Genomic DNA, 20,385 nt, shown 5'->3' with positions numbered 1-20,385 from the left:
GCACCAGGGGCACGAGGAGGGCAGGAGAAGTGAGAAGGGGAAGCTACATGTGCCGTAGTAGCACTTTCCCCTCCTGCGACCCAGCCTGCTGCGGGGTCAGAGCCGGCCCCCAGTGCCCCCGGCGCTGCCCGCCCTCCCCCTGCCAGGAGAGGCTGCCTCGGGCAAGCACAATCACGGGGGCCAAGGGGACAAACTCCAGGGGACGGAGCCCAGCTGTTCACATGACGGCTTTATTTAAGGCAGGTGAAGGGTGGCCGATCGTAGTGTGCGGTTACGTGCTATGCAGCTGGCAGTCGGTCACAGGGGATGCCTCTGTGGGTCCCCACCCGTCGCAGAGGGCCTCTGGCACCAGCATTCTCCGCAGTGCTGGATCCAGCCCAGTCTCTTTCAAGGCTCCTTCCTGCTGCCACCCAGGTCGCGCCTTGCCCACATCTGTTTTGGTCCTGGGATCCCTCCCTCGGCGTGCCTGAGCCCCAGCCCGCGGGGAATTCCTCAGCTAGAGCTTGCTCTGGTTTGGCGTTTGCTCCACCCTGATGACTCCTTCCTGCGCGCAGGTGACCGCCAGGACCCCGTCCCTGCGCCACAGCCGTCCCTGCACCAGTCCCCGGCACCCGCCTGCAGAGAGCGCCTGTCAGACCGCGGCCCGCCGCCCCCCGGCACAGGCAGGGCTGGCCTTTGCCGCGTGGGTCCCAGGGAATGCGGTGAGGACTCACCAGCCCAGGGGCTCTCGCACTCGTACAGCATCCAGTGGTCCGCTCGGAAGGGCGCATGGAACCACATGGAATGGTCGAGGGACACCATGAACTTGATGCGGTACTGCCGGTGCGGGAGCAGGGCCGTGCCCAGGAAGGCGTAGTCGGAGATGTAGGCAGCCACACAGCAGTGCACCTTCATGTCAGTCTCTCCTGCAAAGCAACCGGCACTGCCCGTCCCCCACAGGGTGGCCATGGGACAAGCATGGGCACGTAGCGCGAGGCAAAGCCCCAGGAGCTCTGCTTCCCCGAGGCTCAGCTGCTGGCCAAGCAGAGCCGAGATGCTCTTTCAGACGCGCTCCCCTTGCCGTGCCCCCTGGGGAAAGCCCGCCGTGGCTGAGCACGGCACACAGGCATCACTTCACGCTCAGGCACCCACACCCGTATTCCAGCCTTGAAATCCCCAGGCTTCCCCGCAGGCTTAGGGTGCAGACAGCCTCTGAATCACAACCCTCTCGGCCCACTCCATCACGAGGATGCTCCACAGCGTGAGCTTGAGCTTGAGCCTGAGCCCTCGGCTCGTGAGGCAGCTGGACCACCCTCCCAGCAGGACCCACCTATGTAGCCTCGTGCTCGCACCCAGAAGAGCTGCTTTGGCTCCTGCAGCTCCGAGCAGAATATATCTGGCGGGTTCACGGGTTTGATATCAATCGGCACATCTTCGGCTTGAATCTTGTTGAGATGCTTTCTGTATCTCTCCGCCAAGTTAGGATTCCTGTAGACCAACACGGAGAAGTGAGGTTAATTCCAGGCAGGCCAGGGGCACGTCCTGCTGGCAGCGGCTTCAGCCCAGGGACCCAGGGCCACACAGAAAGGCAGGAGGGGCACGGCTCCTGCCCTGTCCTGTCCTGCTTCTCTACTCCCCTCCCAGGCATATTTGGGAACTCCTCAGGCAGTCGCCCCAATCCCTGCGCCTCCCTAAGCCCCAGCCGCAGAGAAGGGCATCCCCGGCGTGCCCCTTCCACCCCACTCACTGCAGGAACTTCTGGATGAGCTCCTCTTGCGTCAGCAGCTCCTCAGGGGGCGGCACGGCAGGCATGGTGAACTGGTGCTGCACTGGGCTCCCCTGGGAGAGCTGGAAGGAGGCCTGGCAGATGAAGATCGGCTTTCCGTGCTGGATGGCCTTTACAGAACGAACAGAGAAGCTCTTCCCTGTACGGGTCCGCTCCACCTCGTACAGCACCGGCACCTGGGGGTCCCCTGGGACAGAAAAGGGACGTTCTGCCATTGGGCCACCACGCACCACAGAGGGGACCTGACCTACAGAGGCCAAGCACTGGGGCCAGGCGGGCTGAGCCTGCTGTGCCCTGAGCTGGCAGTGCCACCCTCTCTCTGCTGTGCTGGAGCCGGGATGGCGGCACCTGCTCACCCCCGCGGGCCTCAGCCCCAGCTTCCCCAGCCCCTCAGCCGCTGGATTCACTGCCTGGCCCCAGTCCCACCGTAAGCCCCAGCCTCCCCGACCCCCTGCACCCCGTCCCCCGCCCCACCCTCCACAATCACCCGTCCGCCCCACCGCCGTCTCTCAGCCCCAGGCACCCCCCGACCCTGGGATGAGCAGCCCGGCCCCCCCCCCCGGTCCCTGACCTGCTCCTCCCACCCCGCCCCCCAGCCGCCGGGGCTCACCGGCTCGTCCCCACTTCCCGCAGCCCGGTTCCCCCCGGGCCCGGCCCACCTGCCCGCACGAAGTAGCAGTGCAGCGAGTGGACCTGTTCGTCGCGGCTAACGGCGCGGGCGGCCGCCACCAGGGCCTGGCCCACGATCTGCCCGCCGAAGAGGCGCTGCGTAGCGGGCACCCAGTGGTGCCGGCCCCTGCGGGGGAGAAGGCGGCGGCGGTGAGGGCGGCGGCGGTGAGGGCGGCCCGGTCCCGGCGGCCCGCTGCCCCCGCGCACCTGAAGAGGTCGAGCTCCAGCCGCTCCAGGTTCAGCACGCTCGTGATCAGCACGCTCCGCAGGTCCCCGGGCGGCGGCGGCCGCCCCGGCCCCGGCCCCGGCCCCGCGCCAGCCCCCCCGTCGCCGCCCGTCGCCGCCATCGCCTCAGCGACCCGGAACGGGCGCCACTGACAGCGGCGACATCCGGCCGCCGCGCGGCGGAGCGGGGACCGCCAACTGATTGGGCCGTCGAGCCGCCAGTCACCCGGGTGGTGGCGGAAAGCTCTGGGCTGGTTGGCTCGCCTCCTGCCAATCCGGAGAGAACGCCTCTGATTGGCCATATTCAGGGTGCGGGCGCCGCCCCAGCGGGTTTAATACAGGCGGCGGGGGCAGCGCGCTCCCGCTTGGCGGGCGGAGGCCGCGGGGCTGGATCTCCGGCCCCGGGGGTCCCGGGCCCGGCGCCCGCCATGGAGCTGGGGGCCCGCTTCAGGAGCTACGAGGACTTCAGGGAGCGGTTCCGCGCCTACAAGCTGGCGCAGGGGTGCCGCTACGGCCTGCGGAGCTGCGTCTCCGTCCGCTGCCACAACCGGCAGCACGGCACCGCCGTCCGCGAGGATGTCATGTAAGGCCGCCGCGGCCCCGGGCCGCTGCGTGGCCCTGCCCCGCCAGGCCGGGCTGGCTCGGCGCCTCGCAGCGGCGGTCCCTGAGGCAGGGCCGTGCGCCCCGCGCCGTGCTGCGGGGTGGTGGGGGGGGGGGGTTCGGCGCTGGCCGGCGGAGGCCCCCACGCGGGCTCGGGGAACGGGCCCACGCAGGAGCGCCCTGCCCGCAGCGGAGCGCGCCGCAGGCAGAGCCGTCAGCCGGCTCGCAAACCCCAAACCCGCGCCCTTCCGCAGGGCGCAAGCTCTCGTCCGCGCCCGGCTGAACGCTGTTGCGGCCGGGCTCTCTGTGACTGCGGGAGGGATGATCCCGGTAGCGTAACGCACCCGTAGAGGGGGGCACGGTTGGTTATGTCACGCGCTTGCCGTTTTCGTGGTCTCGGCTGTTCTTGTGCCGCTCCTGCCTCCCCCCTCGCTGCATATAGCTGTGTCCCGGCCCTCTCGCTGCCCCCTCGTTCCCCGGCTGGCGCTCCGCCGTCCTCTGCTGCTTAGCTCTGGTTTACTCTGCCTTTCGGCTCGACGATTCTCTTTGCCTCTTGTAGCAAAACCTGTAGCTTTGATCTTTGAAACTGCTGACAAACTATAGCTCCTGCCTTTTTCCGCTCAAGTAGCAGGACGCTAAATATTGGCGTCCGCTAGCGTTCCCTAGCTGCCTTTACCGCACTGCAAGGGAAAGGTGTTGTCAGGTTTCCCTCTCGCAGTACTCGATTCCGCAGCCTTTGCTTATCTGAACGGGTCTAGTGATGCCGTGACACTGTCTCGTTTCCGTCCCAGTCGGTGGATCTGCTTGTGTGTGCAAAGGCTGCAAGGCCGTTCTCCAGTTACACAACCACTCCCCTTGCCACCTTAAAATATAATTTAATCTCATGCCTTGAAGCCTTTCTTGCTATGTTCTAGCCTGCTCCTCCAGATGCAGAGGAGTTGCAGAAATGATACGTGCTGTAAGAGAGCAAGGCACAAACACGCAGGTATCAAGTTTTCATTGACGGCTTTGCTGTTTCTGGAGAGCAGAAATAGAGGCGCTGTTGGGAACAAGAGCTGGGGCTGCTTTGTAGTGTCTGGTCGTGGCTGTTGTAACTCTCGGTTCCTCTGTTTCTCCTGTGTTTGAGCTTACCCCAGGCTTTGCTGAGCAAGAAGCCAGCCCACATGTCTGACTGGCACGTGTGTGGGGGTTTTTTGTGCTCACTAACTGAGTATAGAGTTGGCATGCAAGAAAAGTCAAAACTAAATGCTGGCAGCCTACACCACCATTGCTGCCCCCGTTAACGCTTTCTCAACGCTTGCAGGTTCATGCGGGTGAAGTTTGGTTGTGCTCGGACCCAAAAATACAGCAAGAAGAGAAAGCAGCAGCCCAGCTTGTGTCCGGCTTATTTTGTGTTGCAATATAAGGAGGACATAGACCGGCTCGTGATCAGCGAACTGAACAGCAACCACATCCATGCGGACCCGGTGTTTTCCCTGACCAGAGCCACCGCTGTGACGGCAAGCGCCGTGGCACGTGAGGGCCCTGCTACAAAACTGCGTAAGCAGCAGCAGGCGGGTGGGACCGACAGCAGTGCTGCGGCGGATGAGGACTTGCACGTGGTTGTGGGACAACCGGTGGACGGGGCGCCTGCTCTGTACAGGGCTCCCACGCTCCCTGAGGCAGCGAAGGAAAATGCCTCGGCCTCGGTGCTCGTCAGGGTTGCTGAGGTCATGAAAACCTTCCTGAGGGTAGACAGGGGCTCGCTGGCCTCAATTAGCGCAGACAGCGACCACGGCCTGGACAGACTCAGCTTCCAGACCAGCAAGATGAAGAGCTCGTTTATGCAGTTCCCCGAGAGCCTCCTGCTGCACAGGGTGCCGAGCGAGGGGAGACACGTCCTCTACGCTTTCCTAGTAGAGAGTAAGGAGCGAGTGGGGAAAGTGGTACACTTGTCACTGCTGAAGTACGACGCAGGACACAGCGTCAGGAAAATGCTGACCGTCTTCAAGGAGTTCAACCCCGAGTGGCAAAAGGTCCAGGCTGTTTTTGTGGACGTGTCCTTCTTTCACAAAGCCATCCTCCACGAGCTCTTTCCCTCTGCCCAGGTGCTCCTTTCTGTCTATCACACTGTCCGACTCCTTGAGAAGAACGTGAGGGAAGCAGAAATCTCCTCTTCCTTCAAGCAGAACTTGACGCTGGCCTTGCAGAAGGCCGTGTTTTCCCCTTCGGCTGCAAGCCTGGATGCCCTGTCCCAGCTGGTGAAGCGTGTGGTCAGCCCGGAGCTGTACGACTACCTGCAAGCCAACTGGTTCTCCTGCGAGCTGCTGTGGTGCATGCACGTGGAGAAAGGGCTGCACTCCTGCAGCACGCACATGGACAGCCTGGACCTCATCACGCACCGAATATCCAGTCTCTTTGGCCAGCAGCCGTCCTTGGAGGCGAGCGTTCTTTGTTTTCTGGAGTGTGCAGACTGCCTTGATTCCACAGGCTTGGAAAGCCTGAACCAGGGTTTCTCAAGCACTGAGGAGGACAGTCGGAGCAGCCTCCAGGAGGAGCCTGACGCACGTGCCGGTGCTGCAGCAGCAGAACCAGGTCCCGTTTCTGGCTCTCTGGCTCTTGCCGAGCGCCCCGAGCCCGCTGGGCAGGCTGCCGCAGCGGGGACGGGCTGTGTGCTGGCCACACTCCGGGAGAGCTGTACGGACCTGGGCTCCTGGCTGTGCCTGAAGGAGTGGGAGGTGGTGCAGGCGTCCACCCAGCTGCTCAGCCCCACGCCGGGCAGCCTCGCGGTTCGGCTGCTGGAAGACGTGCACCGGGTGAGCCGGGACTGCCGGAGCTGCAGCTGCTGCTTCCACCGCCGCTACCAGCTCCCCTGCAGGCACGTCCTGGCTGTGCTGCAGGCGCACCGGGGGCGTGTGGAGGAAGGCATGGTGTGCAGGCGCTGGCAGCGGAGGCACCAGCAGCTCCCGGCCCCTGGGGCCAGCCTCCCGGGCCGCGGCGGGGGCTCGGCGGGCAGCCGGCTGGAGGGCAGGGGGGAGAGAGTCCGGTCCCTCAGCCTGGAGCTGGCCACCCTGCTGATGCAGTGCGAGGGGGAGGAGCTGGCGGAGCGCGGCTCCGCGCTGGCGGCGATCCTGGCCGCCTGGGCTGGGTCGCCGGGGCCGGGGCAGGCGGCTGGGAAGGAGCCGCTGACCCCGCACTGCTCTGGGTAACGGCGGCGCCGAGGAGACGTGTGATGGCGGAGGGGAGCTCCCGGCGGTCCCCGGCCCTCTGCGCCGTACGGCGGCTGCTCCGGGCAGCGCCCGAGCCCGCCTGTCCCGCGGGGCCCCGGGCGGGCGGCGGGGCCCCGGGCGGGCGGCGGGGCCCCGGGCGGGCGGCGGGGCCGTGCCCGCCCCCAGCCGGCAGAGGGCCCCGAGCGCTGCCTGACGTCACGGCGCGCCCGACGGTGATTGGTGGCGTCCCCGGAAGGGAGCGGGGCGTGCCGAGGCGCACTCCCCTGAGGAGGCGGTGGCGCGGGGCATACCGGGATATTGTTCCCCCGGTAGCGGCGGCCGCGGGGCGGGAGCGTCCCGCCGCCGAGCGCGCCCGTTCCGACACTGGCAGGGCCGGCGATGGCGCGGGCCCCGCCGGGCCCGGGCCGCGGCTCCCTGGTGGCCTACGAGCTGGGCGCGGGCGGCGGCATGGCCTCCGTCAGCTTCCAGAGCGCCGCCATGGGCGGTGTCTTCGCCCGCTTCCCCCGGGCGCTGCTGGTGCACCGGGCGGGCGGGCCGGCGGGCCGGGCGCTCTACGTGTTCCTGGTGGCCGGGCCGGCCCCAGCGCTGCGGGGCGGCATGGCCAGGGTGGTGCATCTCGCCGTCCCGCGGGACGAGTCGGCGGGAAGCCTGTCCCGCATGTACGGGGCATTCAGGGCCTTCAACCCCGCCTGGGCCGAGACCCGGCTCCTCCTGGTGGGCCCCGGCCTCCCCCAGCCGCCGGCGCTCGCCCAGGCCTTTCCCGCAGCAGAGGTGCACCTCTCCGTCTTCCACCTCTGCAAGCGCCTGCAGCAGCAGATCCAGCGGCTGGCCTTGGAGGGCCGCGCCGAGCGCCTGATCCTGGCCGCCCTGAGCGACACCATGTGCGCAGCCACCGAGAGCAGCCGCAGGAAGATGCACGCCCTCCTGGGGGACCTCGTGACACCGGACTTGCTGCCTCAGCTCCATATTCACTGGCTGCTTGATGATGAGATCTGGGCCGTGCACAGGGAGAGGACGTGGGGGGACAGCAGTAACTACTTTAGGGACCTGGAGGTGGTCACCCAGGGGTTAAGCCAGGTTTTCAGCACTGGGCTCTCTCTGGAGAGCTGCATCACCTCCTTAGCCCAGCACTACCAAAAGTGTGTTTCTAAGAGCACTCCTGATACCGCGACGTGCTCCACTACCCGTCCTGATCACCGTGCTGCTCAGGCAGCTCCCCAAAGCCTGCCTGCCTTGGGTCTGCCTCTCGCCCCTCTGGCATGCCAGGGGAAGCCATCTCAGAGCTCTGTCCAGGCCTGCCCCACCACGGCAGCAGCTCAGCAGCAGCAGCCGGTGGCAGCCTCTCTCACAGCTGCTAAGAGCCCCGTGATTGTTCTCCAGAGTCCACCGGCAGCTCCTCGGCTCCCCACGGCTCTTCAGCGTCAGCCTGAAATCCCCCAGGCTCTCCTCCTCCTCCGGAACGAGCCCGCGAGCCCTCAGTCCTCATTAGATCCTTCATCTCCTGTGGCCAAACTGGAGGCCACGGAAAACCCGGAGGGTGACAGCGAGGAGGAAATTAACCGAAGGACTGAAGAGCTCATCAAGCAGTCTTTGAGGGATATTTGCGCGGAGCCTGCTGCCAGGCTGTGCCTGAGCGAGTTTGCGGTGGTTCAGAAGTCCGTGCAGCTGATAGGCGCCGGGGAGGACGCTCTCAGCATACAGGTCCTGGAGGATGCCCACAGGGTGGACCTGAAAGGCCTGAGCAGCTGCACTTGCCACTTCAACCAGGTCTTCCAGCTGCCCTGCCGGCACATCTTGGCCGTGCTGAATTCGGACAGGAAGACCTTGCAGCCAGAGATGCTCAGCAGACAGCGGCAGAAGGGACGCGATGCCCATCAGGCCGGGCGAGACAGTGCTGATGGCCTCTTGGAGGTCCTGAAGAGCTCCTGGAACAAGTCCTTGGATAAATCCCTGGTGGTGTCCTTCCTCACGGCGGAGATCAGCCGGCTTCTCACCCACTGCAGCAGGGAGGAGTTTGAGTGCAGGTACAGGACCCTCCGGGAGCTGGCTGACAGCTGGATCGGGCCCTACGTCGAGGTGAAGCTGTAGCGCCGAGTGGGAGCCGAGCTGGCCGCTCCGTGTGCGGGTCCTCGGGAGCAGCAGGGCAGCAGATGTGCAGGAGGCCTGTTCATCACTCCACCGGTGTCCCAGCTTCCCCCTTTACTCCCCTCAGCCTGTCACTCCCTCGGGGCTCGGCATGGAAGGGGCAGTTTGGGTCCTTTATCTGCCGAGCAAGCATCGCCTCTTGCACGGGGCAGCTGAGGAACTGGATTGGGAACTCCAGACCGCGCTGGAATGGGTAACCAGCCGCTGACCTGGCTAACAGGAGATGTGGCTGGGAGCCAGCCATGGGTGGTGCGGCGTGGGAGATGATGGTATAATAACATGTGACAAAATTACTTGATCTGTGGCCAGTGCCTGCAGGTCTTTCCAGCATCCTGCTGCGATGTGTTGTGCAACAAAGCCAATAAATCGGCCTTGTATCGCTCAGGAGCTGCGTCTTGTCTCTGCGCCAGCTGCGGCCGCCCCTCCCTGCTGGCAGGAGGGGACGGTGGGGCTCGCTCGGCTCATGAGATCAGGCAGGGCTTTGAAGGGCGCTTCTTGGTGGTCTTGCCTCGTTGCGGTGCCCTCCAGTTAATGGAGCGAGCCTGCTTGTTAGGAGGCAGCAGATCCGGAGGGTGGCAATCTCCGCTGCCGGCCGCGCAGCCCGCGGTCTGGAGCAGAGGAGTTGTTTGGTTACGGCAGCTGCTCTCAATTCCTCAGAAAGGGGAACCCGCCCTCCCTCGTCAACAGCTCGTGTGCTGGGGGAGGTGGGAGGGATGCTGGGGGTCACAGCAGTGCAAACAAAGCTGCGGTGAGGTGGAGAGCAAAGGCTTTAAACGCATGAGATGGGGTGGGGGAGGAAAAAATACCAAGAAGAGCAAACAAGCTCCAGCCCTTGGGCGTTGCTCTTGGGCTGGGTGAGCTCCCTGTCCCCCCCTCGCCAGCAAGAGCAACTCCAACACCAGCAGCTCCAAAGCCCATCGTGCTGGGACGCGGCAGGCTGCGTCCTGCGGGACGTGGCACGGGGGGGCGTCGGGAGACCTCACTCATTGCTGTGGTTCAGTCACCGTCGGCGTTTTACCCGATCAGCGCTTCCTTCATTAATGCTTTGGTTTTGGTAGAGTTGGCCCGTCGCAGGAGTAGGACTGCTGCGTGGTTGGGGATTTCCTCTCGATCGAGGGTTTTGTAACATTATCTGATACTATCGAATCTCTCCGACTAAATATAGTGTAGTGTTTCCTAAAACACCTTTCTGTAAACTTGGAGCTGCTCATTTCACCCCTCAGCCGTGCTGTTCGAGAGGCCTGGAAGGCCCTGCCTGCTGGCCCCCTTGCCATCTCTCTTCCTGGCGTGTGTGGGCACCCCTCTGATTTTCGGAGGGCTCTTTCCTCTGCCTCTTGCTCTGTGCAGCTCCGACCCTGCCTCCCCTCCCAGCCCGGCACAGGCACTGCGGGAACGCCAGCTGCCATCCCCACCAGCCGGAGGATGAGGTGTCTGGAGGAGGGCCCAGTGCCGGCTCCCGGAGCTGGGGAGCGCTGGGCTCCCCTCCCCAGCTGGCGAGGCGGGGTAGCTGGACCCTGCGCCGGGTCGCTGTGACCAGCTCCATGGCCACAGACACGTGCTTGAGCAACGGCTGCTGCCAGCGCGGCTCCCTGGGCACTGCGGGTTTCCCTCCAGCATCCGCCCCGTCCACCTCCCTGCTGGGAGCACAGGAAATAACTCATCCCCGCTCTCGGGGTAAACATCTTTCCCAAGAGCGAAACTGCCCGGCTGGGACAAGTGCCCAGCTGTAATTTACCCTCTGCCTGAGCGTTGGGCCGTGCCCTCCCACGCTCCACTCGGCCTGACCCTTGCTCTGATCCTAGGGCAATCCTAGCTTCGTTCCCGGGCCACGGGCAGGTCCCGAGCCCAGCAGCGTTGAGGGCCGTGCTCGCAGGCTCACGGGCCCAGCTTTGTTCCTCGCTGGAGGGTGAACCGCTCCCACGAGTGGCTGCTGAAGCGCGGGAGGGTGCCAGCCCCCCGAGCCCTCCTTTGACAGAACTCTTCCCACCTTACTGGAAGGCAGCTCCCCTGAAGCACCCCCTACAGCCACACGAAATGCCCTGACGTGGAAGGGGAAGAAGGTCCCCTTGGCTGGGGACTAAAATACCCAAAGCCGCAGCTTCCTCCCCCAGATGGGAGCCCCCAGAGCTGCCCAGCGCTGGCCTTGCCCCATCGAGAACTGGTCTGGTGCTGGGCACACGCCAAGGCCTCATCCCATGGGGATCCCACTGGCGGGGCTGGGTCTCCTGGCTGCAGGGGCTCTGCGGGTCCTTCGGTGCCGGCTCCACCGGCATCCTGGTGCACGGGGCCTCCTGCTGCGGGCAGTGCCAGCTGTCAGCACGGCCCCGACAGCAGCGGGCCTGGCGCGGGTCCGGCAGCAATCGCCACTCCCCCTGCGTTGCTGCATGCGCCAGCACTCCCCACAGCACGCTCGCTTTCTGGCTGGAAGCGCTTTATTGCTCGCTCTGCCCTGTGCCACCCTCCTGCCCCCGCGCCAGCCCTGCCGCACCTGTCTGCACGGAGGAAAGTCCCTCCGATGCTCTGCCGCGCTGCCCGGGCTCTTGCGTTGGCCCTTTGGCAGCACGTGCCCTGCGCACAGGCGCCCTGGGGGCAAGGGGGGCTGCGTGCCGGTGGGCCCCGGGAGGTGGAGGGGGCAGCGGGGGGCACAGATACTGCCCGGGCAGCCTGCCGGCCGTCGCTGGGGGGACTGTTGGCGCGGGGGATGGCCCGGGGCAGCGCCCTCAACGCCTCACTCGTGTTTGCAGAAGCTCTTCAGCGGCGGGGGCAGGTCCAGGCCATCGATGGCCAGGCGGTGGACGATGTGCTTCTGGATGACCAGCCGGCAGAGGGTCTGCAGGGAGGGGACTGGAAGAGAACAGAAAGAAGCAGCTGAGTTGGCCGAGTCACCGGCAAGGCCGAGAGCAGAGGGGTGCGGAGGAGATGGGCCCCGAGGCTCCCCGGAGGCACTGTGTTTTAGGGCAGCGGTGGGTGAGCTTGCTCTGCGGCAGAAGCAGGCATCGTCCTGCCCTGGGCTCGAGCCAGCTGTGCGGGAGAGCCGGCGCCAAGGTACTCCGGCTGGGACAGGAGCCTGAGGGCCCTGGGCTGTGAAGCTCTTCCCGTTACCGGGAGGAAGGTTGGGGGACAGTTATATGCCCGAGCCGTGCGTTACCATGGCTGGTCTGCATTTGTTTTCCCTGGGGGCTGTCGAGCGGCTCCCTGGGGTCTCACACGCCCACACTGTGCTTTCCTTCCAACCTGCTCCGCTGGTCCGCTTCCACTGGCGCCGGCGCCAGGCTGCCGGGTGGGCGCCCGCAGGCCGGGGCTGTGCTGCCTGCAGAGACAGCTCCGGCGATGCCTTTGAGACAACCATCTTCTGAGCCGTTCCCGTGGCCACCTGCGCGGGCTCTGCCCGGTTCCTGCTCCTGTGACACGCGCCCCTGTGGGATTCCTCTTTCAGGAGCCCTTGGTGGCTCAGCGGCGTGGGTGCAATTAGCTGCGGCCAGTGCTTTCCTCAGATTTTAAACAAGAGCTGACTCAGGCGCAGCCCGTGGGCCTTGGTTCATCCGCTGCCTCCAAGAGCCGAACCGGAGGAGAGCACCCCAGGGCATCGTGCTCGGCCGGAGCGGAGCCACGGGTGGGACCTGGCCATTTCGCCTGCACGTAGCTGAGCACCTCTCTGGCTGCGGGGCCGGTGCCTCCGGGGGCTCGTGCCGGCACCGGGCAGAGCAGAGCTCTGCCAAGCACAACCGCGCTGTGCCCAGCCGGCTCCCGACCTTGGGGCTGTTTTCGGATGGCTGGAGTGCTTATCTTCACCTCGGCGGCGCAGGGCTGCGTAATGCTGAGTGCTGGGTGACTAGTGGCAGATGCCCTTTGCCTCTCCTGCTCCCTGCCCCCCCATGCCGCATCGCATGTTGCCGGCGGCTCAGCTGCTCACTTCTGGTTTTCACTTCACCAGCCGGACCCCGGCCAGGAATAGAACTGCACTGAGACCGATTTTTAAACCCTACGGAAGTGTTGCAGAAACCGGAGCTACTGAGATCTTTGTTGAGGGCGGGAAGCTAGATTGCACCTCTGCAGCAGTGCCTGCGCCAGCCCCGGTGCTCGCGGGGACCCACGGCCTGCGGTGCGGTGGGAAGGGGGCAGCTCTCCCAGAGGTACGTGCTACCAGCGCCAGTCCCTCCCGAGCGGCCGGGGACGGGCCCTCTGAGGCGGCTCAGCGGCCTCCTGCAGCGTGCTCCGGCCGGTCGCCCTCAGCACACTCCCGGGGCAGGGGGGCCTGGGTGGCCGGGCACATTTAACCTCCCTGTTTGGATAACCCGGCTCGCAGCAGCTGGCAGGGAGAATCCTGGATTTCAGCCTTGAGACAGAAGCGGCTGAACTTTGTGCCAACGAGAGAAGCGGTGGCTCCCGGCGGTCGGGGGCAGCCGGCCCCTCGGCCGTCAGGTCTGGGCTTGTTTCTGTCTGCGGCCTTGCACCCAGGGTGCAGACAGCGAATTATCCTGCTGATGTAAAGCAAAGGTGGCACGGCAGCATGACAGCTCACGGCTAGCCACCGTCACCCAGGCGCTAGCTCTCCTCCTGGCTCTCCTCTCACCTGATCCTCGGCATCTGCTGATTTTTCCAGTATGGTGCTAATTAGCACTTATTAGCCTGACTCCACGCAAGAGCCAGCGACCAGCGCCAGCCTTCCTGGCCCCTCCCCAGCCGGCTGAGGGATGCCGGATATTGCCCAACCTCCGATGGCATCACGGAGCGCCTGCCCAGGGCACCCCGCAGCCGGGGCACGCGGCAGGCGCGGGGGCGCGGCGTACGTGCCGAGGTGGGCAGCGGGGCACAGCCGGATGTTTTGATGCCAAGGCAGGACGTTGCTTGGCTCCGGGCTGCTGCGTGCCCGTGGGGCGAGGCTGGGCACGGTGAGGGCTCGCCAGCCCCCAAGAAGCAGCTCCGTGAGCACCGGCACTGGGCTCCGGTCGGGGGGATGGGATCCCCATCCGTCTGGCTGGGGATGAGCGTGGCACTGCGGGGGCACAGCTCCGCGGTGCCGCAGCCCCCGGTCCGGGGCAGCCCAGAACACCCGCCCCCATCGCTCCGCTCGGGAAGGGCAACCAGGCTGGGCTCTGCCCCAACCGCCACTGCTGGGAGCTGGTGCGAGCTCTCCCCCAGCCCGGGCGCAGCCCCGCGTGGCGGAGCTTTTGGGAGACACCACCTGTCAGTGGCAGTGTGGGGTCTCGCCCGTGCTCCGCAGGGGCCGGGGGCTCTCCTGTGCCCTCTACCCCGCGTCCCTCTGCCCCGTGGCACGCTCTGACGCTCCGACTGTTGGGGACTATGGGGTGACCCCACCGGAGCCCCCTCGCGCCCCGGCTCCTGGCCCTTGCAGGACATGCCCCAGGGAGGGGGCAGGTACCTACAGCCATATTCCACCGGGATGACCCGGACGCTCTTGGTGGAGGCGAAGACGTCGACCACGGCGTAGAGCGGGCGGGCGGTGGGCAGGTGCCTGGCGCTCGGCCCCATGTCCTCCCCGTTGATGATGATGTGCATGTCGGCGGTGCCGTCGGGCTGCGGGGCGTACAGCACGCCGATCCGGCTGCGCCGGGCGGTCGCGGGCAGTACGTTCATCTTGTACAGGTCATCCAGGATGTGGCTGTAGCGCCCGGGCCTGCTGCGCCCCACCAGCGTGTCACGGGGGATCCTCACCTGCTCGATCAGCAGGAAGGGCTCCCAGTGGGGGCCCCGCGCCCGCGCCGGCGCCTCCTCCCCGTCCACCGCGACACGGTTGTGGCTCCGGGTGATGGCGAACACCCAGGTGTCCCCCATGTTGACCAGGTCCGGGAGCGAGTACTCGGGCACCACCTCCAGGCTCTGGGGGTCGTGGGCTGTCAGCCCCACGCGCAGGTGCCCGCACCAGCCCAGCTCCTTCTCCTCGATCTCCACCAGGAAGATCTGCCCGGGCGCCAGCGGCTCCTGGCTGAAGCAGAGCCCGTTGGCGAAGCTCTCCACCCGGGTGGCCCGCGTGCGCGAGGCGTCCAGGCGGACGTTGGCGCCGTGGACGCGGTGGAAGCGTGCGGCGAGGCGGCACCGGGCAGCCATCGCCGCCACTGCTATTTTTAACTGTCCCCGTCACAGCTGCTGCGAGGCGGTGACGGCTCCTCCGGGCAGGGACAGCGGGGGTGGCTCGGAGGGGTCCTAGTGCCGCGGGGAAGGGCGGGAGGGGACCCCGCGTCTGCTGGGACGCAGCCGGGCCCCACCGGGGCTCTCCGGGCCCGCAGGCACCCCACGCGGTGCCTGCCCGGCGCTGCCCGGCAGTGCCCGGCGGTACCCGGTGATGCCCGTCTGTGCCCGGCCGTGCCCGGTGGCAGCCGGCCGTGCCCGGCAGCGCCCACCTGTGCCCGGCAGTACCCGGCCGTGCCCGGCGGTACCCGGTGATGCCCATCCGTACCCGGCGGTGCCCGGCCGTGCCCGGCAGCGCCCACCTGTGCCCGGCAGCGCCCGGCGGCGCCCACCGGGCGCCGCACCCCCGCCGCCGGCTGCCGCCGTCGTGCCCGCAGAGGGGCCGAGGGCTCCCGCCGGGCCCGGCTCCCCGCTCCCTCCGGTGCCGGGGCTCCCCGCGCCGCGGGCACCGTGGGGGCTCCCGCGTGGCGCCGGGAGCGGAGACCCCCCGGCTGCGGCCCCCCCCGGGGGTCCCGGGGCCGGAGCCGCTCCCACGTGCGCGCGCGGGACGGGGGCAGGGGCCGGCCGCCCCCGGGGCGCTGATTGGCCGTCGCGAGGCCCCGCCCCGCTCACGTGAGCGCCGGAGGTCATATGGGCGGGTGTCATGTGCCCGCCGGGATCGCCGCCTGCGGGAGCCGCGCCGGGAGCGGCCGGGGTCAGCGCGACGGGACGGGACCGGAGCGGGGCCGGGGCCGGCGGGGGAGATCGGGCCGGGGGGAGCCGGCGGGGCGGCCGGGGCCAGGCCCGGGCCCGGGGTGGCCGGGTCGGGTGCGGGGCAGTCGCGGGGCGCTGCTGGGGCCGCCGCCGTTCCCGGCGAGCGGCGCCCCGACCTCCCCTCCCGCCCCCCGCAGATGGGGCCGGTGCTGCTGTGCGCGCTGCTGCTGGGGCTGAGCCGGGCCGCCCCGCCGGACCACGAGGTGACCTTCCTGCCGGGGCTGGCCAAGCAGCCCTCCTTCCGGCACTTCTCGGGCTACCTCTGCGCCGGGCCGGGCAGGCGCCTGCACTACTGGTACGTGGGGCCGCGGCGGCGCCCGGGCTGCTGCCATGCTGATGCCGGGCTGCGCCCCGAGCAGCCGGAGCGGGGGTCTGGCCGGGCGCTGACGGCCGTGTGTCTGCAGGTTTGTGGAGGCCCAGAGCAACCCCCAGAGCAGCCCCCTGGTGCTGTGGCTGAACGGGGGCCCCGGCTGCAGCTCCATGGAGGGCTTCCTGAAGGAGCACGGCCCCTTCCTGGTCAGTAGTCGCAGCCGTCCCACGGCTCGGGGCCGCCGGGGGTTGGCAGGCTGCATGGCACGAGCCATCCCGCTGGGGCCAGCCTGGTTGTGCCCATCAGTCACTGCCTTCTGCTTCCCCAGATCCAGCCCGACGGGGTCACGCTGAAGTACAATGACTATGCCTGGAACAAGGTACGGGTGTGGGGGCTGCAGCCCTCCACAGCTGTGGGGAGAGGGTGGCCCCGAGCCAGTTCCTCCTGCGCTCTCCATGGAGCCGAGCCTCCCACAGGCTCCCCCCACCCTGCCCAACACACCCTCCTCTCAAGTCTGCTGTCGAGCAGAGCAGGAATGCCATCCCCCCAGCGCAGCCCTGGGGCAGGCTGGGCATCCACGGGTGCTGCCACCGGCGAGGCCAGCAGCCCTCTGCCTCACTGAGCCAGGAGGGGGGTCTCCTCTGATCTCCAGCTCCTCTGCTGTCCCTGCAGATTGCCAACGTGCTCTACGTGGAGTCCCCCGCTGGTGTCGGCTTCTCCTACTCCGAAGACAAGAAGTATACCACAAACGACACCGAGGCGAGTGACCCGGGCTGCTGGGAGGGACCTGCCTCCTGCCCGCCCCAGCCTGGGCGCCTGGGGGTCCTGCCTTGCTGCCTGACCCCTGTCTCCTCCTGCCTGCAGGTTGCTCACAACAACTACCTGGCGCTGAAGGATTTCCTCCGGCTCTTTCCCGAGTACTCCAAGAACGATCTCTTCCTCACGGGGGAGAGCTACGGGGGGGTCTACATCCCCACGCTGGCGGAGTGGGTGATGCAGGACCCCAGCCTCAACCTGAAGGTGAGCGGCTGGGCTCTGACGCCAGCCTGGGCTGAGCCGGGGAGCGGAGGGCTTGGCACGGCCTCGCTGGGGCTCTCGAGCAGTACCGGGGTGGGGACTGGCTGCGTAGCCAGTGTGCAGAGTCCCCTCTGGGACGTAGGGCAGGTCTGGCCCCGCGGCCTTTCATCTTCTCCTGGGGTGCTGGCAGCAGCTGCTGGTGGACGTGTCTGTCCCTGCCGAGTGGGACCAGGGGAGCGTTCTCAGGCACCCCCAACCCTTCCTGTTCCCTCTGTGGAGTAAACAGTGCCGCATCTGCTTCCTGCCTGCCGCTGCTGCCACTGCAGCTGCCCTGTGGGGAGCTGGAACACAACAGAGTTGTTTTCTTCTTGCCTCGCAGGGAATTGCCGTGGGAAATGGCCTCTCCTCCTACGAGATCAATGACAACTCCCTGGTTTACTTTGCCTATTACCACGGCCTGCTGGGGACCGAGTAAGAGGAGGGGGAGCGCTGCTGCTAGATGCGCTGTCCCTGCATGAGCAGGACGGGGACACGGCATGGGACGGGGCTGGCTGGGTCAATGGTGTGTGGGACAGGGGATGCTCCTGGCCTGACTTGGGCCAGCAGCCGGGCTGTGGAGATGGCCCCTTGTCCTGGGCAGCTCCCTTGGGCACATTTGTTTGTGGGGCGCGCAGGGCACCGGGCTGAGCCGCGTGCTGTGCGGCTGCTAGGCAGGGAGCCTGCAGCGCAGCTGTGGCCGTGGCCGCTGGCTTTGTGTCGGTGTTGCCATCTGGGCAGTGTGGTCCAATCCCCTGGTCTCTGCCCGCAGGCTGTGGAGGGACTTGCAGGCCTTCTGCTGCTCCCAAGGGAAGTGCAACTTCCACGACAATTCCAACCTGAACTGCACACTCAAGGTGAGGGGAGCCGGAGCCCCTGAGTGTGTGCCCAGCACCGGTGTCTGTGAGCAGCACCTACCCGCCTGGCTCTGGATAGGCCCACGGTCCCTCAAGCGTCCTGCTGAATCCCAAACCCTTCTTGCGGCTCGTTGCAGATGGCGGAGATGATTCAGATCGTAGAGGAGTCCGGCCTCAACATCTACAACCTCTATGCCCCGTGCGATGGTGGTGTCCCTGGGAGCATGAGGTGAGACTGGCCCCAGGGGAGATGGGTCTTGCTTTGGTTTGCAGCGCGTGGGGTCCTGGCTGGCAGAGGGGTCCCTCTGGGACAGGTGGACTGTGTCTGGCTGCTGTCGAGGACTTCCCCGAGGGAGGACCCCGAGTCCTTTTTCCTCCAGAGCTTTCAGCCTGTCCCTGTGCTCGTTCCGGCTGCAGGTACGAGGGTGACTATCTCATCACACATGACCTGGGCAACTCCTTCATCCAGATGCCGATGAGGTTCTCCTGGCGGCAGGTGAGCCTGGGTGCCCGTGCCACCAGGCTGCGAGCATCCTCTGCCTGGCCAGCGGTGCTGCCTGTGGGCAGGAGGGGGCAAAGAGCAGCCGCTCCCATGGGGCAGCACCAGGTGCTGCTGTGGCAGGGACTCTTCCCAACTCTCTCCCAGAACCTGTTCCGGATGCCGGTAGCCCGGAAGAAGGTCCGGATGGACCCTCCCTGCACGAACTCCACAGCCCTCCGCGTGTATCTGAACTCTCCGGAGGTGAGGAAGGCTCTTCACATCTCCCCCGACGCCCCAGAGTGGCAGGTGTGCAGGTGAGCAAGCTCTGGGCTGGGAGGGACCACTATGAGCCTGAGCAGCCGCGTGATGCCCATGCTTCCTCTGCAGCTTCGAGGTGAACCACAGCTACAAGCGCCTGTACATGCAGATGAACAACCAGTACCTGAAGCTGCTCGGAGCCATGGTGCGTGTGGGGGAAGCCACCGGGCCCTGAGACCGGCTCTGCAAACCGGCCTCCTGCCTGGCCGGGGCTGCTGCCCTGCGAAACGCTCACCCTCCTCCTGCTCTGCAGAAATACCGGATCCTGGTGTACAACGGGGACGTCGACATGGCCTGCAACTTCCTCGGGGACGAGTGGTTTGTGGACTCCCTGTGCCAGAAGGTAAATGGGCAGGGCGGGGCCTGCACCAGGCCAGTCACCAGCTCCAGGCTGTGCAGTTGGCTGCGTGCCGGGGCTGGCTGCGGCGAGGGCGTGGGCAGGGCTGGCCACCTGCCTCGGGCAGCCGGGGCACTGAGGGCACTGCTGCTGGTCCCAGGTGCAGGTGGCTCGCCGGCCCTGGCTCTACACTGAAGGAGGCGAGAACCAAATCGGGGGCTTCGTGAAGGAATTTACCAACATCGCCTTCCTCACTGTCAAGGTAGGGCTGAGGGGGCTCCGGGAGACGGGGACAGGGCCGCTGGCCGCAGCGCAGGCAGGCGTGCCAGACACCAGTGCTGCGGTCAGAGTGGGGCAGTGCTGGCTGGGCTGCGGGCAGCCTGGGGCTGAAGGTGCTTGCGGGGCAGTGGCAGCCCCACGGCTGGCACTGACCTGCTGCCGCCTGTTTCCCACAGGGAGCTGGCCACATGGTGCCCACGGACCGGCCGCTCGCTGCCTTCACCATGTTCAGCCGCTTCATTAAGAACGAGCCTTACTAGGAGCTGTGGAGGCAGCGCCTGGCGCCCCGGCTGCCCTCTCCACCCGGCACCTCCTGCACAGCTCGTCCTTGGTGCTGCTCAGCTGCGCCCAGGCTCCCTGCGCCATGAAACGAGTCACTCCTGCAGCCGGTGGGGCTCCCTGCTCCAGCCCAGGGGCTCTGCCCAGCCCTGAGGATGGTGCCCAGCTGGACAGGGTGGAGGATGGGGCTGCCTGCGGTGGGTGGGGGGCACGGGCTGGGGGGCAAGGAGTCCCAGGGGCTCTGTCCTTGCTGGGTGAGGAGTTGTGCCCCTGCTGCAGCCGCCTCCTCACTTGTGGCTTCCTGTCTCGCCTCCTCCCTGTCTGGGGAGGCAGTTACTTCCCTCCTGGGAAGGGAGCAGTCCTCACCACTTCCCCTCTGCCCTGCGGCCCCTGCATGCACACAGCCCTGGGCAGGCTCCGAGGCAGCTGCCCCCTGCTAGGAATGCAGTTCACGTGGCGGCTGTGGGCAGCTGGGTGCTGCTCCTGCAGGGACTTTCTGCTCCCCTCCAACCCACTCCCACATCTGATCCCGGTGAAGGAGGCTTACCACAAAGACAATCCCACCACCTGCTCACTGCCTGGGGCACGCAGCGCTTCTGGGAACTCGCAATAAACTCTCTGAACAAGGTGGTTCTGCTCCTCACTGCCCAGCTCCTTGCACCACCCTGCAACCCCCCGCTTTGCTTTCCTTTGAGGAGTACCAGTATGCACCAAGGATCTAGCAGAGGTGAGTGCTGACACGCTGTGCTGGGGAGCCAGGGTCTGTGGTCTGTACCCCCCTCTCCGTAGGGGGTCACTGCGGCCTGGAAACAAGCCACCCGCAAAAGCAGGGGAAGTGCAGTTGCTCTGAGCCCCTCTGCCACTGTTCTGAGCTGTGTCTGCCTCCCAAGTACCTTGGCCGGGGGAGCAGTGCTGTCTGCCTCCTTCCCCATCTCTCCCCACGTGCTGGCAGCCG

The 20,385-nt window shown here is 66.7% G+C and overlaps 5 protein-coding genes across 6 annotated transcripts; 3 read left to right on the top strand and 2 right to left on the bottom strand.

Moving 5' to 3' along the window:
- Positions 1 to 214: 214 nt before the first annotated feature.
- On the bottom strand, positions 215 to 2,971 carry ACOT8 (acyl-CoA thioesterase 8). The gene is given in 8 exon segments (XM_076352016.1): positions 215 to 615; positions 714 to 905; positions 1,310 to 1,467; positions 1,727 to 1,952; positions 2,425 to 2,561; positions 2,642 to 2,825; positions 2,828 to 2,891; positions 2,893 to 2,971. Coding segments are annotated over 8 exon segments (1,149 nt in total). The 5' UTR covers positions 2,962 to 2,971; the 3' UTR covers positions 215 to 496.
- A 36-nt stretch (positions 2,972 to 3,007) lies between these two features.
- Positions 3,008 to 6,489, top strand: ZSWIM3 (zinc finger SWIM-type containing 3). 2 transcript variants are annotated; one of them, XM_076352014.1, is made up of 2 exons: positions 3,008 to 3,242; positions 4,563 to 6,489. In XM_076352014.1, the coding sequence occupies exons 1-2, from the start codon at positions 3,088 to 3,090 to the stop codon at positions 6,445 to 6,447; spliced, it is 2,040 nt and encodes a 679-aa protein (XP_076208129.1). In that variant the 5' UTR covers positions 3,008 to 3,087; the 3' UTR covers positions 6,448 to 6,489. The 2 variants fall into 2 exon arrangements, with proteins under 2 accessions (XP_076208129.1, XP_076208130.1); XM_076352015.1 differs by lacking the exon at positions 3,008 to 3,242 and adding an exon at positions 3,490 to 4,244.
- A 400-nt stretch (positions 6,490 to 6,889) lies between these two features.
- Positions 6,890 to 8,997, top strand: ZSWIM1 (zinc finger SWIM-type containing 1). The gene has a single exon (XM_076352184.1). It carries the CDS (start codon positions 6,916 to 6,918, stop codon positions 8,554 to 8,556), a length of 1,641 nt encoding a protein of 546 aa, XP_076208299.1. The 5' UTR covers positions 6,890 to 6,915; the 3' UTR covers positions 8,557 to 8,997.
- Positions 8,998 to 11,027: 2,030 nt separating this feature from the next.
- Positions 11,028 to 14,682, bottom strand: NEURL2 (neuralized E3 ubiquitin protein ligase 2). Its single transcript, XM_076352019.1, has 2 exons — positions 14,001 to 14,682; positions 11,028 to 11,457 (listed from the first exon to the last, which is right to left on the bottom strand). The coding sequence occupies exons 1-2, from the start codon at positions 14,680 to 14,682 to the stop codon at positions 11,342 to 11,344; spliced, it is 798 nt and encodes a 265-aa protein (XP_076208134.1). The 3' UTR covers positions 11,028 to 11,341.
- A 724-nt stretch (positions 14,683 to 15,406) lies between these two features.
- CTSA (cathepsin A) lies at positions 15,407 to 20,058 on the top strand. The gene is made up of 15 exons (XM_076352018.1): positions 15,407 to 15,457; positions 15,654 to 15,811; positions 15,921 to 16,032; positions 16,155 to 16,205; positions 16,499 to 16,585; positions 16,691 to 16,846; positions 17,223 to 17,314; positions 17,652 to 17,736; positions 17,874 to 17,965; positions 18,154 to 18,232; positions 18,383 to 18,531; positions 18,605 to 18,680; positions 18,789 to 18,878; positions 19,033 to 19,134; positions 19,328 to 20,058. Exons 1-15 carry the CDS (start codon positions 15,407 to 15,409, stop codon positions 19,409 to 19,411), a joined length of 1,464 nt encoding a protein of 487 aa, XP_076208133.1. The 3' UTR covers positions 19,412 to 20,058.
- The last annotated feature ends 327 nt before the right edge of the window (positions 20,059 to 20,385 follow it).

Source organism: Aptenodytes patagonicus, chromosome 14, assembly GCF_965638725.1.
Source record: "Aptenodytes patagonicus chromosome 14, bAptPat1.pri.cur, whole genome shotgun sequence".
NCBI lineage: Eukaryota > Metazoa > Chordata > Aves > Sphenisciformes > Spheniscidae > Aptenodytes > Aptenodytes patagonicus.
This window is presented reverse-complemented; position numbering and strand designations above follow the sequence as displayed.